Genomic DNA, 19,844 nt, shown 5'->3' with positions numbered 1-19,844 from the left:
ATTACCCAACCACTCACAAGGTTAATCTCTTTCATGCCTAGGACCCAAAATAAGTCCAAAGACTAAGATCTCCTACAACTCTCACCACATAACTCATTCTATTCCATTTGAGTGTGAATGATTATTAGAGTTCATGATACTTTCGTGACATCTCCTATATCTAGGCATACACTAATAATACCATCACAAAGAATTTCCCTTGAAACTCTTTAAACATCATCATTCCACAAGCTCACAAAATCATTCTCATATTCATTACTAATCATAAACAAAAAACAGAGTAGCTCACTCAATAGAAACATCATCAAGGATATAAGAGAAAAGAAATAGAGCGAACAGATGAAACTAGTGCTCAATGTCGTTCCCCTCGCAATAAGTGGCGCTTAGCGCTCAAACATTCACAAAAGAGGCGCTCAACGGTGGAGAAATGTTGCTTAGCGCCTTGGAGCAAAAATGGTACTAGGCATGCAGTGATCACTGGTGTTCAATGCCACCTGGATGCCGCTCCGTGCCTAGCAATGCGCAAAAAAGTGGCACTTAGTGGTGGAGAATGTTTCTTAGCATTATATTAGTTCACAATAGAAGAATTTTATGCAATTGAGTGAGCTCAGACTTGATTAATTGCTCAATTTGCTATTCCTCCTTCATATTTTGGTTTAAAATATTTCTACGTGAAAAGGAGTACCAATTCGCTCAATTGATCATATTCTAAGTTTCCCAATCAACATAAAATCCCACCAAACAAATCAAGTATCAAGTCATATATACAACACACCAATTTACACCAAATCATACAACAAGTTCATATTCATTAGGCAATTACAACATTTCATTAGGTACCAAAATCAACTTTATAAACTCATACTCACATATAGTTTCTAGCTTCCCTTACCTTGACTTGACTGCTCACAAGCTCAAACAGAAAAACCCTTTTCTACACCTGAAGACAACAAAACGATACGACCTTGCCTACAAGAACATGAGTCAGTAGAGATTCAAAAGAAAACTCACAATAACACATGCGAGCCAGAACATCTCGCATGAACCTAGATCAAGCATAAAGGATGAGAAAAGAAGAAAATATAACTTATCCTAAATAAAGAAATTGATCGGATGATCTTAATTAGCTTGTCGCAAGGAACCATCCTATGGTCTTTAATCTTCAAAAATATGAACATGGAGTAAGATATCTTAGAGAGAAGGTAGAAGACTCTTAAAAAAAGAATTAGAATGATAAAATATTTTTAATTAATGAGACTCTTTTATAAAAAAATTATTTATACTTACACATTTTATTATTAAAATAATAGAGTCTCATTATTTTAAAAATATCATCTCTTCTAAAATACTATTTTATAAATTTTCACGAAAATGATATTTTTAGAAGATTAAAAAACTTTCCGAATCTAAAATGGACGATTAAAACATTGTAAAAAATACCTATAAGAATTTGATCTAGTAAAAAATAGTTAGTCTCTCGTAATGTAATAAACAGATATTATTATTATTATTATTATTATTATTATTATTATTTTGAGAAACAGAAACAAAAAGTGTTAAATAAAAAATTTCAAAAATTAACAGTAAAAAATATGTTTTTAGGAGATTAAATCATTGAACTAAATTCCTAAATAAGTAACAATTTAGAATACCAAGTTGAAAAGTGTCTTTTAGTTTGGTTCCAATTATAATATAATATTCCATCACTTGTTCGTACCAATCTTCCTATCCTTTCACTTACCGTTTTGGTACAACTACTAGTTCCTTAGATAGACAACTTCAGTTTATAGGTTTCACTTGTTTTAGATTACACCAAATTTTTGTTTTTTATTTTTCTATTCAAAAGTATTCTATAACCTTAACTTTGGAACTGGAAATTTGATGTAATGTGAACTTTAGCATTATTTGTAAGCTTTTGGTTGGACTTAATGATGGATCTGTTAGATTGAAAAAGAAGAGAAAAATAGCGAAAAATGTGTTTGTTTATATTGAGAAAAAAGGAATGAAAAGTTAGTGGTTTGATTCAATTGATATAATAAAACAACCTTTTTATCTTAATATATTTAAAAAATAGTTTGCAAAATATTTTTTTAAAATAATTGATAGAAAAATTATTAAAAATATATAAATTACAATTAATTTTTTAATTTTTTAAAAAAATTATTATAAAATTTAATAATTAAAAAAATTATTTTCCGAAATAAAAATATATTAAACTTAATTAATTTACTGAAAATAAAAATTTAAAGTATATAATTTTATTATATTTATTACTTAATAATTTTTAATTATGATATAAAATATAAATAACAATAAAATATTTAATTAATTATTTGATTTTATTTTTGATTTTTTTATTTTTGATTTTAATTATTTATTTCTGTAATAGAAATATATAGCAATAAAATATTAAATTAAATTAATTTTCTTTATTTATTATTTACGTCATGTTATTATTATTGTACATTATTATCATTAATTTGATAAAAAAATTATATTAACTAATTGTCAAAAGAAATGTGGGATCAAAACCTTCAAAACAATACAAAAAAAAAAAAAAAACCATTGTTGAGATAAATATAGTTATTAAACCATTTTATAAATGGAAAATTTTACATCAACACTGAAGTTTTTCTTCACCTCTAAAAAACTTAATGAGACAAAGTATTCTTAATTTTGTATTTGATTTTTCCTAATTATTCATATTTTAAAAGAAAAATATTATATCATCGATGTTGGATGAATGTTTACTAAAAAGAAAATGGGATATTTATCTATCATCACCTTTTTGAAAATTACTCTTATTTTATTTATTTATTTATTTGTAAATTTTAGAGAATAGTTATCTGCAAAAGTAATACGTTTCAACAAATATTATAGAAAATGTAATTATAGTATCTATGGAATATACTCAAATTATTTAATCTCTAATTTATAAACATAATCCACATTACCTACTGGTTATACATTTTTAACTTACCTATCCACAGGTCAATTAACTAACTTGTTAGTTATATGTTTGAAAAGTTATTTTGTTTCTTTCTATCTTCACCTAACTCTCTTGCACACTCACATTTTTTTAAACATATATTTTTTGTTTCTCTTAATATAATTACTTTATTTTATTTAATTCTCATATCATTTCATTCCCCATTTCTTATTTCATTTATTTTATTTTTCATTTCTTTTTATTATGAAATGGATGTGAAATATGAAAAACAAAATAAATTTGAAATAGAAAAGTTATACTATAAAAACTAAATTTTGATAATTTTTTTTTACGACTTAAGTTGTAGTTTTTTAAATGATTTTCCATTTTTCTATTTTTTTATTATTTTATATTCTAAATCCACTCAAAGTATACCAACTTAGATTATAAGAGAAAGTTGTTAAAATTCAATTGTTATAATACATTTTCCTTTGAAATATGAAATATAAAAGTAAAGTAAGGTAAGGTTGAGAAAGCACAGGTAGATGGGAATGTGAGAATCCACAAACATGTTAGATACGTCCATAACTAATTATATATATATATATATATATATATATATATATATATATATATATATATATATATATATATAGAGGTTTGATTTGATTTGGTTAATAGTCTTTTTTTTTTAAATAATTCATAGAAGGATTATGAAATAATTAGAAAGTTGACATTTTGTGGTGGAAAGAATTAATTTAGTGATACTCAAGTTATATTTCTTTTGTAGTTTAAAAATAATTTTATTTTAATTAATAAAATAAAATAATTTTACACTAGAAAATCATTAAACAACTATCAATTTCAGAAATAAAAAATGATTGGTATATATGATGGTTAATATTAACAAATTAGTTATTATGTTCAAGTAACGAGTTTTTAAAATTATTAACCATTTTCTAACAAAAATCGAAAGTATAAAAATACAATAAATCTATATTATTATACAAAGAGAATTTTACACATCTTGTTTCTAATTTTACCTCTTCATATTTTTTAAATAAAAATAATTATTTTACCAATTTTATCATTAAGTGATTTTCTTTAATTTTTTTTTGAAATTGATTAAATATTAAAACATGGACTTAAGGGACAAATTTGATAAACTGATTATTCAAATTTAAAACAATATTAAAAAGTAAAATTAGAAACCGAAATTCCTCTTTACAAATTTTATAGAAAGGAGCAATAATAATATAAAAAGCTCATTACTTCGAAATTATAACTAATTTGATTAAGATTAGATATCATATTACAATATATTATTATTAATTATAATACTTTATTAATGTATTTATTGCATACTTTATAGAGATGAAAAATGGCTGTGAACAATGAATGAGTGACACATTTTTAAACGACTTTTCACATTAATTCCCAATGAAGTATATTCTTGAAGAAAAAAAAAAGTAGATTCTATGAAATAATTAAGATTATTATAAAATTTTATAGATACATTTACCTATCATTTGGGTTTCATTTTTATAATTCCATGTTTTAGTATGAAAAAGTTTTAGTCATACTACAGGTGGCAGCAAAATTTATGCTCATTCATAAATTAGTAATACAGCATGTAAATGTTTTTATTTTCTTCTACAAAATAAAAAGAAAATTTGTACTACAAAAAAAAAAAACTTGTTTATCATAATTTTGAAAATACTACTTATATAATTTACCTGAGATCGACTTAACAATGACAATAAATCATTATTTGTTTAAATAATTTAGATATATCGAATTACTTTAAAGCATAACGTTAAAATAACTTATTTCCAATAAATATTGAATTTATTTGGTTCCATTTATAATTAAAATTATTTGTAAAAGGTAAACACCATGCCAGGAAAATAAAACTGCTATAATCAAATTTTTTTTTTATTGGCATTTAAACGTTAAGAAAGAGACATTGCAATTTCAACGTTATAATTGAAACGCTAAAATGTTGTTGACACTTAAACAATTAAGATGAACATTTATTTAAACAATTTCTCTTATTTGTTTCATTAAATTTATTTATCCTTCTTACCCTTTTATTTTATAAATTATATCTTATCTATTTTTTATTCACATATATAAAATCCTAAAGTTTTTCCTTTTTTTTTTCGGTAAATGAATCAAAACGAAATAAATAATTGATTAAATTTGACATCAAATTGTTAATCTCCAATCGAACCAAATCCTCGTAATCTTTTCACTTTCACTAAGTTTACGTAATAAATAAAATATGCCTAATTTTCAATATCTTACTCTCATTTTCATATCAAATTTTCATTTTTCAATCACCACTTACTAATTTCATGGATCATGTCAATTCACAAGACTACAAGCTGATGACAATCTTATTAAAAAAATAAAAATAGAAAACACAATATAATCTCAAATTTCACTATTTTTCACTCTATCAAATCAACTCAAGGACAACAAAAATAGAAAGTTCATACAACTTTTCCAAGCAAGCATAAGGTAAATTTTTGTATTTCTTATAATTATCTTATTTAATAAATAAATTACAAAATAACTGAGTTGTTCATGGGATTCTTTCAATTTTTTTTATCGGAAATAAAGAATAAATAATATAAGGAAGCAATTGGGATTGCTTTAATAATTTGCTTAGGTACGTTGATTAGAAGAAAGAAATACCAACAAAATGTGTAGGTATTTAAGAAATCCTTTAATATTAACGTGTACTATGAAATCCATTTAAGAATCTATTAAAACATGTCTAAATCGGTTAAAAGAGTGCTCATAAATTGATGTAAATAAATAAATAAATAAAAAACACTTGAAACTGTTAAACAACTTTTTATTAACCACTCAATAAATAGAGAAAAAGGTGAAAAAAAATTACATATGTAAATTACAAATACATGGTCTATGAAATTTTATGAGTTATGGATCATCATTCCACCACATTACATGAAAAAAAAAAGTAGAATTCAATAATCCTAAAAAAAAAAGAAAAAAAATGATGAAATCAGATAAAACAAAACACCCACACAAAGTAGAAATCATGTTGAAACAATAATTATTTTTGACCATTAGTTCAAACCACAAGTCTCACCCATTGGCCACACCAACACACTAAGCCAACCCTATAAACCCACCCAACACAAAACCAACCAAAACTCCAAAACCCACACCAACCCTCCCCGAGCCCGATTTCTCCGACGGAGGCGGCGCCGGAGAGGTCAACCCCGTTGCCGGAACAGTCTGCGGCGGCAGGGTGGTTGTCGGCGGCGGCGCAGTCACAGGATGAGGTTGTCTCACCGCCATGACAAGAACAATGAGTTTTTGACCGATTTTGCAGTTGTCAAGGTTGCCACTTACGAAGTAAAAGAGACCCGAATGAGAAAGTGGGAAAATTGAATCACCATCGTCCATTTTCTGAATGGGGTTGTTGATGTTACATGAATCGAAATCCTCCTTCTTCACCACCACAACTGAATCTATGCCTTTGTTGTACTTGAAATCTTCACGCATGCAACATTTGAAAGCAAAAAACAGTGAGAATCAATGTTGTACTAAAACAACACAACCTTAACAGATTCTTTTTGGCCATGACCATGATTGAAACAGAATTAAAAACCAGGTTTTCTGTTTCTTTACATAAGATGAAGATCAAATGACTCAGATTTGAAAGTTTATCAAGGTTCAGAAAAAATAGATCACTTGAAACTCTGATGACAGAACTATGAACAGAGAGAAAATCCTGAAAAAAATTCAATCTTTTTTTCCAAAAAAAAAGAGAGAAAATGAAAATGGTGAGAAAGATTGGACTCACGGAGAGTGTCGTTGACTTGAAATCTGTTCCTCTGAGCCCAGTGGTTGTAGTCTTCAGAAGGCTTCGCCACCCACCCATCTCTTCCACCGACATCATACTGTCTTGCCTCAGCTTGAAACCTAGGTGATGATGACGCAACAAGAAGCAGCGTAGGAATCATCGAAAACAAAAGACCCAGAAACGCCATTTCAAATGATGTCTGAAAAAGATTATGAACTGAGAGAGAGAGAGAGTGAAAGGTGATATATATTGTGATAATATATGTATATATATAGTGGGGGATTGGGATTGAGAAGAGAAGAGATAACCGTTGGGGATTAGAGCAAGGAAAATGCTTTGATGTGTAAGGTATTTGCTGGCATTATATAGAAAAGAAGAGACGAGAGTGTGTTGAGAGAAAGTGAACGTTTTGAGAGTTTGTGTTGTGTGGTTGATTTGGAGCATGCAGTGCTACGTATACACTTGGCGACATGCAAGAGATACAACGGTAATATACACACTTTTTTTTTATTTATTTTTATTATTATGATTAATATACAACTCATTTTGAAGAAGACGTATGAGAATAAAGATAAATAATATAATGAAAAAAAGGGAGAAAAAAGAGAAAAATAATTGGGGTTATTTATTTGACCTTTGAATCTCTTATTAAGGTGAGAGAGTTACCTTTAGGGATTGAATTGAGAGACAAAAGGAGAATGATAGATGATATAATAAAAAGGATGAAATGTTTAAACTTGAATTCAAATATTAAAATTTGGTTTGAAGTGAAACTTTTATTAATAATTTATTATCTTTTTAATATCCAAATTAATGGTCAAATTCACGGATTTTAATGACATTAAATAACCATGTGTTACTATTATGCAGAAATATATTATGATGAGAATAAAGTGATAAACAATTTATATTTTTAGAATTTTCTAACATTTAATAATTTTTAAAACACAAATAACCGTGTTAGACTTTAAAAAATTAAATGAACGTTTTTATTAATTAAAAAATTTAAGAAAACAGTGAAAGGAGTGTTTTTTTTTTTATATTTTATATTATTTTTTCTCTCATCTTCATTATTTCTCTAGATTGAAAAATACTAATCGGTCCAAAACTCAAGGATAGATAGCAGTTTCGTGAGTTATATTTAGGGAGTCTTTATGCAAATGATTCAATTTATTATGTATTGAAAACGTCTTTATTATGCAGATATAGAAATTGTTTCAACAATTGATAATGAATTAGTTTAAACAATATTTTGCAATTTGTAAGTTGTTTTTATGAATTATTATAAAATGTTTATTAAAAAATTAAATAAAACAGTTTATGGATATATTATTTTAAAGTTTCCTCACACATTTACATAAGTATTTACTTCATAAGATAAGATAAAATAAGTTGTAAAGAAGTTGTTATAAGTTCAATCTTAATTGCTCCGTCCGTACATAAAGGTTTTATGATTTAATTTTGATTTAGTTTTTAAATTTTAATATAAATACGGTTTGTTTCTTCAAAATTTAAGAAAATATTAGAGGAAAAAAAGGACAAAAAGGATTAATTATGTTTTCAACAACTTCTTTTCTTAAACACTTTCTTTTTACTTTAAAGGAACTTATGAAGAGATAAAAAAAATTAAGAAAGAAAGATCATTCATATTATATTAATTCATCTTATTGATTAAAACTATTGGAAACTTTTACTATATTTTATACCGGAGAAAAAGTATTCTCATTTACCACCCTTTGATCAAATATTTAAGTATTATTTTTACTTATTTCTCTAAAATATTTTCTTAATATATTTTTCTAAAAACATAATCATTCCAAATCTTCCAAAAAAAGAAAATTTTAAGCTTTAATCTTTTTTATAACGTTTTATCGTTTTAATATATATATATATATATATATATATATATATATATATATATATATATATATATATATATATAAAGCCTTAAAAAAGTAATTGTCAACGATATTTATTAATTGGTATTATATGAGTTTTTATGACTATAGAGAAGATAGTATAATCTATTTATTTTATTTTATTATAGTTGATATGTTAATCTTTGACTTTGCATAAGAAATATGTCTAACATTTAAATTTTCTTTCACTATAAGAAAATTGTATATTATCAACAAACACAATCTGTTAGTAATAGCAAAAATTGATAATTCAAATTTAGTGACATATTATCAACGACTACAAATTCATTGATAAATATTCATTGATAGTTATTGACAAATTTTGGTCATCGGTAAAAATTGCAATGGATTCTTCTTCTTCCCTCTTCTCTTCCTTTTCTTTTTCCTTTTTTTTCTTCTTCTTCCTCCCCTCCTCCTTATTGTGCTTCCACTGCCACCATCATTGTTGTCATGTCCATCGCCATTGATGCTGCCTCCGACTCATCCTCCTTCTCCTCTAACTCCAATCGTCACTACCTCCGCTCTTCCATGGCATGTCGTTGTCACGCTTCCACAATCTTCATCGCCACTAACTCCAACTTATCCTCCTCCTCATCCCCCTTCTCTTATTCTTCTCTTCTTCTTTTCACTCATATTTTGATATATATAAAATATCATCAGACTTAGCAATAATCTTTATGCTCAGTTTACCAATAGACTAATCAACGAACAAATTTTTCAATAATAGGAGTTATAAGTTATTGACAAAATTTACAAACGAAATTGATAGTCAAACAAGTTACTAGCAAAAATACATGTCAGTAATACAAATTCTAAATTACCGAGGGATCTTATTGACGAATTTTACTAATAGATGCATTACAGACGAAGATATTCGTCAATAATTTAAATTCTAAAAGTTGTTGATAAATTTAAATTTACCAATGAGTCAATTTTCGTAAATAATAATAAAATTTCTTGTAGTGTTTTCTTCATGTTTCTTCTTCTCAAAATGTAGACATTTATAGTCTTTTTAATTCAACATTTTGTTTGTACATTTTCAAATATACTCTTTCATCATAAATATTGAGAAGATAACATAAGATAATATGAAATATAATATTAAATAATATAAATATAAAGGTTCAAATCAAAGTATATCTAGTTTAACTACAATGTATTGTTTAAGTACAACTAATTGTTTATCATCTAATATTGATTTGGAACCTTAATGCCTCATGTTTATTTGGAACCTTAAAAGTCTACCTAAGGTTTTATTCTTTGATTGAAAGAAAACATGATTCTATAAATAAAAAGTGTAATAAGATACAAATTTTCATATATGCACATAATGGTCTTTATGTATTGAACCGAGCTAACGGAATAACAAACAACATTAAGCATCCAAGTCTAAACAACAACAAATGCTTGCACTAGATTGACTAGACTATCTTTAGTAGACAATTTTTTGCTCCCTTCTATCATAAGAGGGCATTGTCTAACTAAGTTCTTTAGTAGATCCTCTATTGAATAGAGTCAATCATCACAATTTTCCAGCTTGACTCCAAATCATGGAAGAGCTCCCAACATCATCTTCCTTTATTCTCAAATGAAAAATCAATCCACTTTAAGCACTTTTGAACCTCGATCATGGCAAGGATTTTGTAAACACATAGTTAGATTCTACTATGAGGCTGTCTTCCCAATTTTGACCTCCTAAACTCAACAACTTCTCTCTTGAAGTAAAGTCTAACATCAATGTGTTTTTCTATCTCATGGTAGATTTTATAATTAACTAGATGAATAACACTTTGACTATCACGGTAAATAGTCACACAATCCTACACAATACCCAATTCACTCATCATTCCTTTCAACCATAACACTTCGTTCAACCCTGATGCATCCACCCCAAGGCTTATAGCTTGGGCCAACGCCTAGGCCTAAATCATGCTCAAGGCCCAATCCATGGCCCACATGCTCATTTTCATTTCCTTTCTCATTTTCATTGCATTAAGGAAGGCTCTCTACTATAAATGAAAGCTTCCTATGCTTGTATTTGGTTACTTTGGATTGGTAATAGCCTAAGTGTTGAGAGTACTCCACCTATTGCCTCTAGAGTCACTTTGCTAGACTAGTTTCTACCAAGAACTCTTCTAGCCTCCTTCCCTAAAATAGAATTCTCTTCTAGGTTTCCTCTCCATATTGCCTTCATTGCTTAAAGAGCCTCAAAACTTGAGCCCACTCCTCCATTCGAATTCCATTTCCGCTGCAATCATGGACTTTCTTCTCTCCACTTTCGTGCTCCAAGGTCCATCAAACCCCTTTGTAAGCGCGATATACTTTCTTAGGGTAGTAGATGAAGCCATCACTGATTGCAAACTAGATTTCCAACAAGCTGTGATTTTTAACAACGTAAAAAAATACCCTTAAAGTGACTTTTTGATATCAATATTTCATGCATAATCAACATCTAGAAACTCCCTTTTTACCAACTTTATTATAGGTAGATCTCATGTACACTTTATCAAACAATATTGTTCTATTAAGATATCTCAACACCCATTTCAAAGCCTCCTAATTAGTATGTTCATGATTTTCTATGAATCTATTAATCACACTAACAACATGTGCCAAATTTGTTATATTGTAGACCATCCCATATATGGTGCTTCCTACTCCATTAGCATACGGAGGAGTCTTCTCTCCCTATTACCTTCCTCTATATTAGAAGTTTGGGTAATTGAGAGCTTTGTGTGATGTCCTAAAGGTGTTCCCATGGGTTTAGATTCATGCATCCTAAATCTCTCACTAGTGCAAAAATGAGTTTCAACATTAAAATTTTACATCATTTGTTTTGAAACCGATGTAAAACACAAGTCGGTGGCATAATTGTAATAACGAAATTCTATATTACATCCGTTAATTGAAGAACCGATTTAACAAAGTTCTATTTCAACCTGAGTCTCGCTTTTCCTTTGCGAACACCTTTTTTCCCATTCTCTATTTCCATCTTCATTTCACTTTGAGGTCTAAAGCCACCAATGTGTCCCCCACCGTTCGCAGTGAAGGAGCCACCGTTCGTGCGCTCGCAATCGAGAAAACCACCGCTGCTCGTGCTCAAGAAGATCACCTCTCTTCCATGTTGGTTGGGCTGAAGTAGATCAATGTTCGTGTGCGCCTCTTCCACTGCCTCATCGCTTCTGCTGCTTGGGATACCACTTCCGCTATCGTTGCGATGTGCCGCTGTCGTTGTTGCTACTCACGGGAGGAGACCACCTCTGTTCCACCTTTGGTTGCACCAAAGGAGATCAATATTTGTGAGATGCGCTGCTTCCTGTACTCTGGGTTTAGGGTTCCACTTTCTCTTTCCTGTGTCGCTGCCTTGGTTGGTTGCTTGCACTGCCTTGCGCCGCTGTTTTCGCTACCCTAGGTTTAGGGTTTCGTTCTCCTTCGCCGTCATGCTTAGCCTTATTTGCTGTCTCTTGCCTCTGCTTAGCCTTCCCCCAATTTAATTATAGCACTTTCAAAAAAAAATCTATTCAATCCTGAGAATAAATCATACACTGTGCATTATTGTCATTAATAAATTCTTTAGTGTGCCTTTTTTTTTATTATTGTATGATGAGAATAAATCTGGCAGATGTTTAAGATTCACTAAGCTTGGGAAGAAACACGATTTTGAATCAAATTACATTGTTGGTTATTTTTGTTACTAGATTAACAAAATCAAATTTCTGGTAGGCGATTAATATTGAAAGTGATGAAATGGTCAATATGGATGGATGAAATTGTAGAATAGTATATTATTGCGGTTACATGCACCACCGATGTAAACATGCCATTCTTTTTACATCGGTAAAATTTACATCGGTGATATAACCGATTTAAAATGTAGAAAATAACTGATTTAATATGTGATTTTTGTAGTAGTGTCTCAACCACCTTTTGCAAGTATCCCTGTTAAGATAAACACATTATTCTAATAGTTTGATCCCTTTTATCTCTATTCCTAGTATTTGCCTCAGAATACCATGATCTTTCATTTCATACTCTAAGCTTATTTAGATCTATCAATTCATTTTTATATTAATTGGCTATAAGAATATAATCTATATATAAAGGAAGAACAACAGAAACATTCATTCTCTTTTGAGAAGATGTAGATGCAACTATTATGATTGTAGGTGCCTAAGTGCTATGGAAATTTTGTTGCCTCGATGGCACCATTTTGGCTGTTGCTACCTCAGTGCTGTGAAGTTGGATTCACATCAAAATAAATCTACAGAGATGTGATAAACGAGACAGATTTCCTTTTTCATCATAAATTAGGATATATAATATTGAAATTTATTAGTGAGTTACATAGTAGAAAAGTAAATGAAGTGTATTTTTTTATTTACCTTCGATTATAGAATTTGGATTGAAAATTTAGATTTTTTAAAATTTAAAGTCCATATTAAATAAATGGAAATCTAATATGAAAAAAGTTCTCAAATATATATTAAAACAAAAATTAGATTTAATAAAACAAATCTTAAGAGTAAAAAATGGAGTAGTTTGACCCAAATAGTTTGTTTGTCCACCCGTTCAAGACTTGCCAATCTACAATGATGTCCCGCAATATTAGATTTAATCCCACTTAATTGGGAATACACTAGCTTTGTTTTTAAAGTGGTTGGGGAGCCAACACAACTGCAAACAATACAGGTTAAGGCCTAAAGTTTGCTAATTAACCAAAGTGGAGAAGAACACATTATCCAAGATTTTAAGTTATATGGCTTGACCTATATATAAAGGTGTGGCTTTATTAATTATAGTAAGGAGAACAAATTGAATATATTAGAGTAAAGAACTTACAATTATAACAACCGAATTAAAGTTGAGAAGAATGTGAAAATAATTTTCTTCATGAAACAAATGTTTTTTTTTTAAATATATTGAAGAGTGAAATGAAACGAAAAGGAAAAAAAAAACAATCACAAAATGATTATATTGTCTCACTTAAAAATGCTAAAATAATTATTTTAGAAAATAAATCTATTTCTAGCAAAAATGGAAAATACCATAGCAAGTGGGATAAAAACGATACCAGAAAATCGAAATTGGGATGAAAAATGAGTTTGGCGGTTAACAATCGCGGTTCTGAAAAACGAAGGTTTTGTGATCAAAATTCAAAACGGTGCGCAGACGCAGGAACAGAATCAGGAACAAAACAACGAATCAATGTCACTGCAGGCTCTGAAGGAAACTCTGCAACCTTGTTCGACCCAAAAACCCTCTTCCTCTTCTGCAATTACCCAAACACAGAGCAATTCAATTCTTCGTGACTACGATTCCCTCTTCCCAATCCACAGAAAACCTCCAAAATCATCTCTTTCCGACCAGCTTCGCCGCCTTAACGACTCACTATCCCCAATACACTCCAAAACCCAACAACAAGAAGAAAAAAAAGAGGAGCTACTAGAAGAAGAAGAAGAAGAACCTGAGATAGAGAGACCAAAATTCGCTTCAGTTAAATTGCCACAGTTTCAATTTGACCACACTGGACCCTTTGAGCCTCTCCTCCTGTCTTCGCATGGAGAATTTCCTGTAGTTCAGGTCGTTAATTTCTCTTGCTCTGTAGTTAGATTCAGTGAGTTCGGAATTAACCTTTGGATGAAGATCTGACTACTCATATCAACCGTCTGATCTTCGTTCAGTGGTGTCGATTTACGATTGTGTGAATGTGAATGCCTGTTTTTTTCTTGCTCTAGTTATTGTCAACATAATGATTGCATTTTCTTAAGATAACTTGATATTGATAGGAAGTATCCACTGACTTACGTTGGAGAACCTGACTCGTCATCTTTGGTAAAGCCTTCTCATTTGATTAGGGACCATGCTTAAGTTGATGGCTCAGTATAGTACCACTTGGACCAATGACTCGTTGGTCATTGATTTCATTATGGACAGGAAAATTAGATATCATTTGAAAATGAAAAATTAAATGATATTCATTAATAAATTGCACAATGGTTGTGAATTTATTGAACGATGTAGTTTTTATAGGAATTATTGTGTGGTTAGCACAATGCTCCATTAACATAAGTTTAGGTTCTGTATGGAATGATTTGGAACTTTTATAGATGGTGTAAGTGCTGAAAAACAGGACTGAATGTTTTTGTGAGCTGTTATTTGCTGTTTCAGGTTCCTGCATCTATAAACTGTAGACTGCTAGAGCATCAAAGAGAGGGTGTGCGGTTTTTGTATGGTTTGTACAAGAACAATCATGGAGGCATGCTTGGAGATGACATGTGAGTTGCAAATTATATCCTCTTCCCTTTGCTCTCTGGCCCCTCTTGGCTTGCGGTGTCTTTATGCCTTCTAGAACAATCACGTATACATGTGTATATTTCGGATATATGAAGTTGTATGTATCTGCAACAAATCAGTATGTTCTGTAATTCTCAATCTCAAGCACATGACTTTTATTTTTTTTCCAATTTTGAAAATTCTAGTGTACAGGGACCCCTCCTCCCCAACCCCCAAATACCCAAATGGAACAGAATCTTGTCCTACTAACCATGGTACATACTATTTGCGTAAAATCTTTTTACCCCCCTGGCACGCAGTGCTTTGTCATTAAACCCCTAAAGTTTTATTTTTGTTTTATTTGAAGTGAAATGTTCCATTTTGGATCAACTGCTTCTTGTAAAAATTTGATGGCATTTTAATAGTGAGAAAATTTTCTATTTTGTTTCTTAGGCCTTTTCAGCAGTTTAAAACTTCACATTCATATCTCTATTGAGTTATTCATTGAGAAAATTGTAGCACTGCAAGCTGCATCTTCTGGTGGAGTTCTCTTTTTTTGTCTACATTATCTGTTGATATTTTATATTTCTGTTTTTGTTAATTTATTTCATTTCATCACAATTTTAGCTATAAGTAATTACTATGTTGAAGTTCATTTTTGAGATTTGAAATTTGAAACAGGGGTCTTGGGAAGACCATCCAAGCAATAGCATTTCTTGCTGCTGTCTTTGGAAAAGAACATTCTGCCCTAAATGAAAACCAGCTAGAGAAAAGAGACCCTGCATTAATAATATGCCCAACATCTGTTATCCACAACTGGGAGAGCGAATTCTCTAAGTGGTCTAACTTCAGTGTTTCTATTTATCATGGTGCAAACCGAGATTTGATATTTGATAAATTGGAAGCAAATGGAGTAGAGATACTTATTACCAGTTTTGACACATACAGGATTCATGGAAGTTTGTTGTCAGATGTCAAATGGAATGTTGTGATTGTCGATGAGGCTCATCGACTTAAGAATGAGAAATCAAAACTCTATGAAGCATGTTTACAAATTAAAACCCTTAGACGGTATGGTCTCACTGGGACTATAATGCAAAATAAGATAATGGAACTGTTCAATCTCTTCGACTGGGTTTCACCAGGATCCCTTGGAACACGGGAACACTTTCGTGACTACTATGATGAACCCCTTAAGCATGGCCAGAGGTCAACTGCTCCTGATAGGTTTGTACAAATTGCTAATAAGAGAAAACAACACCTTGTGGAAGTTCTTCATAAATATATGTTGAGAAGGACAAAGGAAGAGACCATCGGGCATCTTATGATGGGTAAGGAAGATAACATTGTGTTTTGTGCAATGAGTGATGTGCAGAAACGTATTTACAGGAGAATGTTACAGCTTCCTGATATTCAATGCCTTATAAATAAGAACTTGCCATGTAGTTGTGGTAGCCCTCTCACTCAAGTTGAATGTTGCAAGAGGATAGTACCAGATGGAGTTATTTGGCCTTACTTGCATAGAGATAACCCAGATGGTTGTGATTCATGCCCTTTTTGCCTTGTCCTTCCGTGCCTTGTCAAGCTCCAACAGGTGAATTCAGATTTATGAAATTTCTGTCTCTAGTTTTTATTATGCCTTCCTTGCAAAATATATTAATAGAACTTTGTTCATAGCTCTGGACATCTGTTGCAGCTTAGTTCATTTGTAGGAGAGTCTGCTTTGTAATTGTAGCAAAACATTTATTATGATTCAACTCTAAATGTAAGAGAATGTGTTTGTTATCTATAAAGATAAAAGTAGATGATCTGATGATGACTAAGAAATGAAATGAATATTCAATTTTAGAAGGATATGGTTTACAATAAATTTAAATCTTGCAAGTGAACCTCAAGCATTACACGATGGTGGATGTTGTTCATTGTTTAAACCTCCATACTGCTGGGCTTACATGGACTGTGTTACATTGCATAATTATAAAAAATATTTTCCTTCTTTTACCTTTTTTCATATAGGTAAGTAGTTGATGACCATTGTAGAGTTGTTTTATCAGGATTCTCTATTTTTGACATTCTTATATTGAACGAGATCTACATGTTCTAAGGAGAAATTAATTTATCTGAGAGTTTCAGGATTTTATAGGAGAATGAACTTGTCAGTGAACCAAGGATTTATTATTTTAATTGTCAATTTCATAATACTTTTGTTGTGAGATTAAGGCACAATTGTACAAGGCCTTACAATTCATACTATATTTAAATGTTTCTTTCATGAAAAAACTTATTTATGATTGTAATCAGTATGCATCATTACATTATTTTGATCTTACTCGTGTATGTATCTTTTTGCTAGATAAGCAATCACCTTGAGCTCATCAAACCAAACCCCAAAGATGACCCTGAGAAACAAAGTAAAGATGCAGAGTTTGCTGCTGCTGTCTTTGGCCCTGATATTGATTTAGTGGGGGGGAGAACACAAAATGAAAGTTTCATGGGTCTAAGTGATGTGAAACATTGTGGCAAAATGCGAGCGCTTGAGAAGCTATTGTTCTCATGGTTTTCACAGGGCGACAAAGTTCTTTTGTTTAGCTATTCAGTAAGGTGAACGAGTAATATACCCTTCAGATCATGTTTGATAATTTTCTGGTTGCCTGTTTAGTTAAGACGAATTTTGTACAACGGTGATTCAAATGCAAGTTGTTTTACTTCCTCTTATTTATTGCCTTTATGCCCTAGTGGTGGCTTTCAGTCTTTGGATGACCAAAGCACTGAATTTTGCTGGCATTGGGTAACTTCTCTCTGGATGCCTTGTTTTCTTCTGAAACAAATTCTGCTGTTTAACTTTTGAGCTTCTTTTTCCAGGATGCTGGACATACTGGAGAAATTTCTTATTCGAAAAGGCTACTGCTTCTCAAGACTTGATGGGTCCACTCCTACTAATTTACGCCAATCCCTGGTTGATGATTTCAACTCAAGTCCAAGCAAACAAGTATATCTCAAACCTAATAGTTGATTAAGCATTTTCCCAATCCAATTTGTGATTGGACGCTCGTTTATATTCTAGGTGTTCCTGATATCAACTCGTGCTGGTGGGCTTGGATTGAACCTTGTCAGTGCAAACCGTGTTGTAATATTTGACCCTAACTGGAACCCTGCTCAAGACTTACAGGCTCAGGACAGGTCCTTTCGATTTGGACAGAAGCGGCATGTCGTGGTGTTCCGTCTTCTTGCAGCTGGTTCACTTGAAGAACTTGTTTACTCACGTCAGGTGTATAAGCAGCAGCTCTCCAACATTGCTGTCTCCGGAAAGATGGAAAAACGATATTTTGAAGGTGTCCAGGTACCAAATTATATATTTTTGGTATGATGATTTTCATTTGTTTCTTAATGTTATTTTTAGATAATTCTTAATGATTAATACTTATTTCCTTGCAGGACTGCAAAGAATTTCAAGGAGAGCTATTTGGTATTTCCAATTTATTCCGAGATTTGTCAGATAAGCTATTTACCAGTGAGATCATTGAACTGCATAAAGAACATGGACGCGAAACAGAACAACTGGAAGAAGTAAATCTGTCAGAACAAAGAGGTTCATCGGTATCAGAGTCAGAAACCAGATTATGTCATAAGTCTGCTGGGGCTGCAACAAGTAAACAAGATCTTGAAGACCTTGGTATGTTTCATATATCTTTAATCTCCTCCACTAGGGAACTCCTTTTCTTCTATAATAAAGATATTGTCAACGAGAAAACAGTTAAGATATTGGTGAAATGACAGTTACTAACAGTCATTTTCACTCAGTCAAAACTTATTCTAATTATAATACTGTAACAATAACCAATTATACATATAATTGATTATTAAGATAATTAATGACGTAACTATTTCAAACTCCTTAAATTTGTTGTGTCTCTAGGCATTGTATATACTCATCGCAATGAAGACATTGTCAACTTTGGACCTGGGATTCAAGGGAAAATAAATGCCAGCATCCCATCAAATGATAGCTTAGTCAAACCAAACATCTCTTTGGACCATCAAAGAAAAAGACCAGAAAAAAGTAAAGTTCGTTTGATTGATGATAGGAAGAGAACCCAATATAAGCTCCTTGCTCAGTCTATGGGCATGGAAGAGCTTGCTTTTAGCAAATGGTTATTATCAGCGACTCCACTTGAGAGAGAAAAAGTGCTTCTTGACTACAAAAAGAAAAAGAAGATGCCTAATGGTTGAAGATGCTTGTTATGGATGGCGAAAGGTCTTCCATGTTATTGTGTAAAATTTTGTACGTAAAAATGTATAATATTTTCTTTTTACAACTTGAATATGTTAAATGTAGCTCGTTTAGGTGAGTTCCAAACTTTGTAACGTTTACAGTTGATGAATCTTGACATTTGTATATTCTTGTGTTCTTCTCCGTGTTCATAGGAGTAATTTGACATTTTTGTATTACTTGATTCATTTTAATATATTAGTGAACACATTTTTTTCTTATTAAAAGATATTCTCATAACTAAAAGATATCAAACTATGTCTCAAGGTTTAGAGATTTCTGAAGTGAATTGTACTTATCTGAATAAAGTCTTTATTCATATGCACGAGCAAAACACCAACCTCCGTTAACATATTAAAATGAATACGGAAAAGAAAATTCAATAGCTCACATTTTCCTTTACTCTTTTATGTTATTTTTTGGGTAAATAATTTTTAAATTTTAGATAATTTAAAGCATTTGAATTTGTAATTATTTAGATTTAAATGTTTTCATAAACTTATTTATTTATTTTTTAAATTTTAAATTCTTAGTTTGGGTAAGATAATTTAATTTCTATTCTACATAAAAAAAATACATGGTAATGTTTTATAAAAAGGTATTTGCTGATTT

General features: G+C 30.6%; 2 protein-coding genes across 2 annotated transcripts; one reads left to right on the top strand and one right to left on the bottom strand.

Annotated features, from left to right (window-relative positions):
* Positions 1–5,778: 5,778 nt before the first annotated feature.
* LOC114168790 (early nodulin-like protein 3) lies at positions 5,779–7,126 on the bottom strand. The gene is made up of 2 exons (XM_028053737.2): positions 6,771–7,126; positions 5,779–6,459 (listed from the first exon to the last, which is right to left on the bottom strand). The coding sequence occupies exons 1-2, from the start codon at positions 6,955–6,957 to the stop codon at positions 6,071–6,073; spliced, it is 576 nt and encodes a 191-aa protein (XP_027909538.2). The 5' UTR covers positions 6,958–7,126; the 3' UTR covers positions 5,779–6,070.
* Positions 7,127–13,754: 6,628 nt separating this feature from the next.
* Positions 13,755–19,371, top strand: SWI2 (switch 2). The gene is made up of 8 exons (XM_028055398.2): positions 13,755–14,269; positions 14,858–14,964; positions 15,644–16,556; positions 17,316–17,563; positions 17,825–17,951; positions 18,027–18,302; positions 18,398–18,635; positions 18,879–19,371. The coding sequence occupies exons 1-8, from the start codon at positions 13,895–13,897 to the stop codon at positions 19,190–19,192; spliced, it is 2,598 nt and encodes an 865-aa protein (XP_027911199.2). The 5' UTR covers positions 13,755–13,894; the 3' UTR covers positions 19,193–19,371.
* Positions 19,372–19,844: the final 473 nt, after the last annotated feature.

Source organism: Vigna unguiculata, chromosome 11 (genome assembly GCF_037176805.1).
Source record: "Vigna unguiculata cultivar grain cowpea cultivar isolate G323 ecotype 2 chromosome 11, ASM3717680v1, whole genome shotgun sequence".
In the NCBI taxonomy this organism is placed as follows: Eukaryota; Viridiplantae; Streptophyta; class Magnoliopsida; order Fabales; family Fabaceae; genus Vigna; species Vigna unguiculata.
This window is presented reverse-complemented; position numbering and strand designations above follow the sequence as displayed.

Excerpts from the sequence above, each read along its gene's own strand:
- SWI2 (XM_028055398.2), top strand. The coding sequence starts at position 13,895 with ATGTCACTGCAGGCTCTGAAGGAAACTCTGCAACCTTGTTCGACCCAA. Across the intron at positions 14,270-14,857 it reads GAGAATTTCCTGTAGTTCAG|GTTCCTGCATCTATAAACTG; the intron begins GTCGTTAATTTC and ends TTGCTGTTTCAG. Across the intron at positions 16,557-17,315 it reads GCCTTGTCAAGCTCCAACAG|ATAAGCAATCACCTTGAGCT; the intron begins GTGAATTCAGAT and ends TCTTTTTGCTAG.
- LOC114168790 (XM_028053737.2), bottom strand. The coding sequence starts at position 6,957 with ATGGCGTTTCTGGGTCTTTTGTTTTCGATGATTCCTACGCTGCTTCTT. Across the intron at positions 6,460-6,770 it reads TCAAGTCAACGACACTCTCC|ATTTCAAGTACAACAAAGGC; the intron begins GTGAGTCCAATC and ends GCATGCGTGAAG.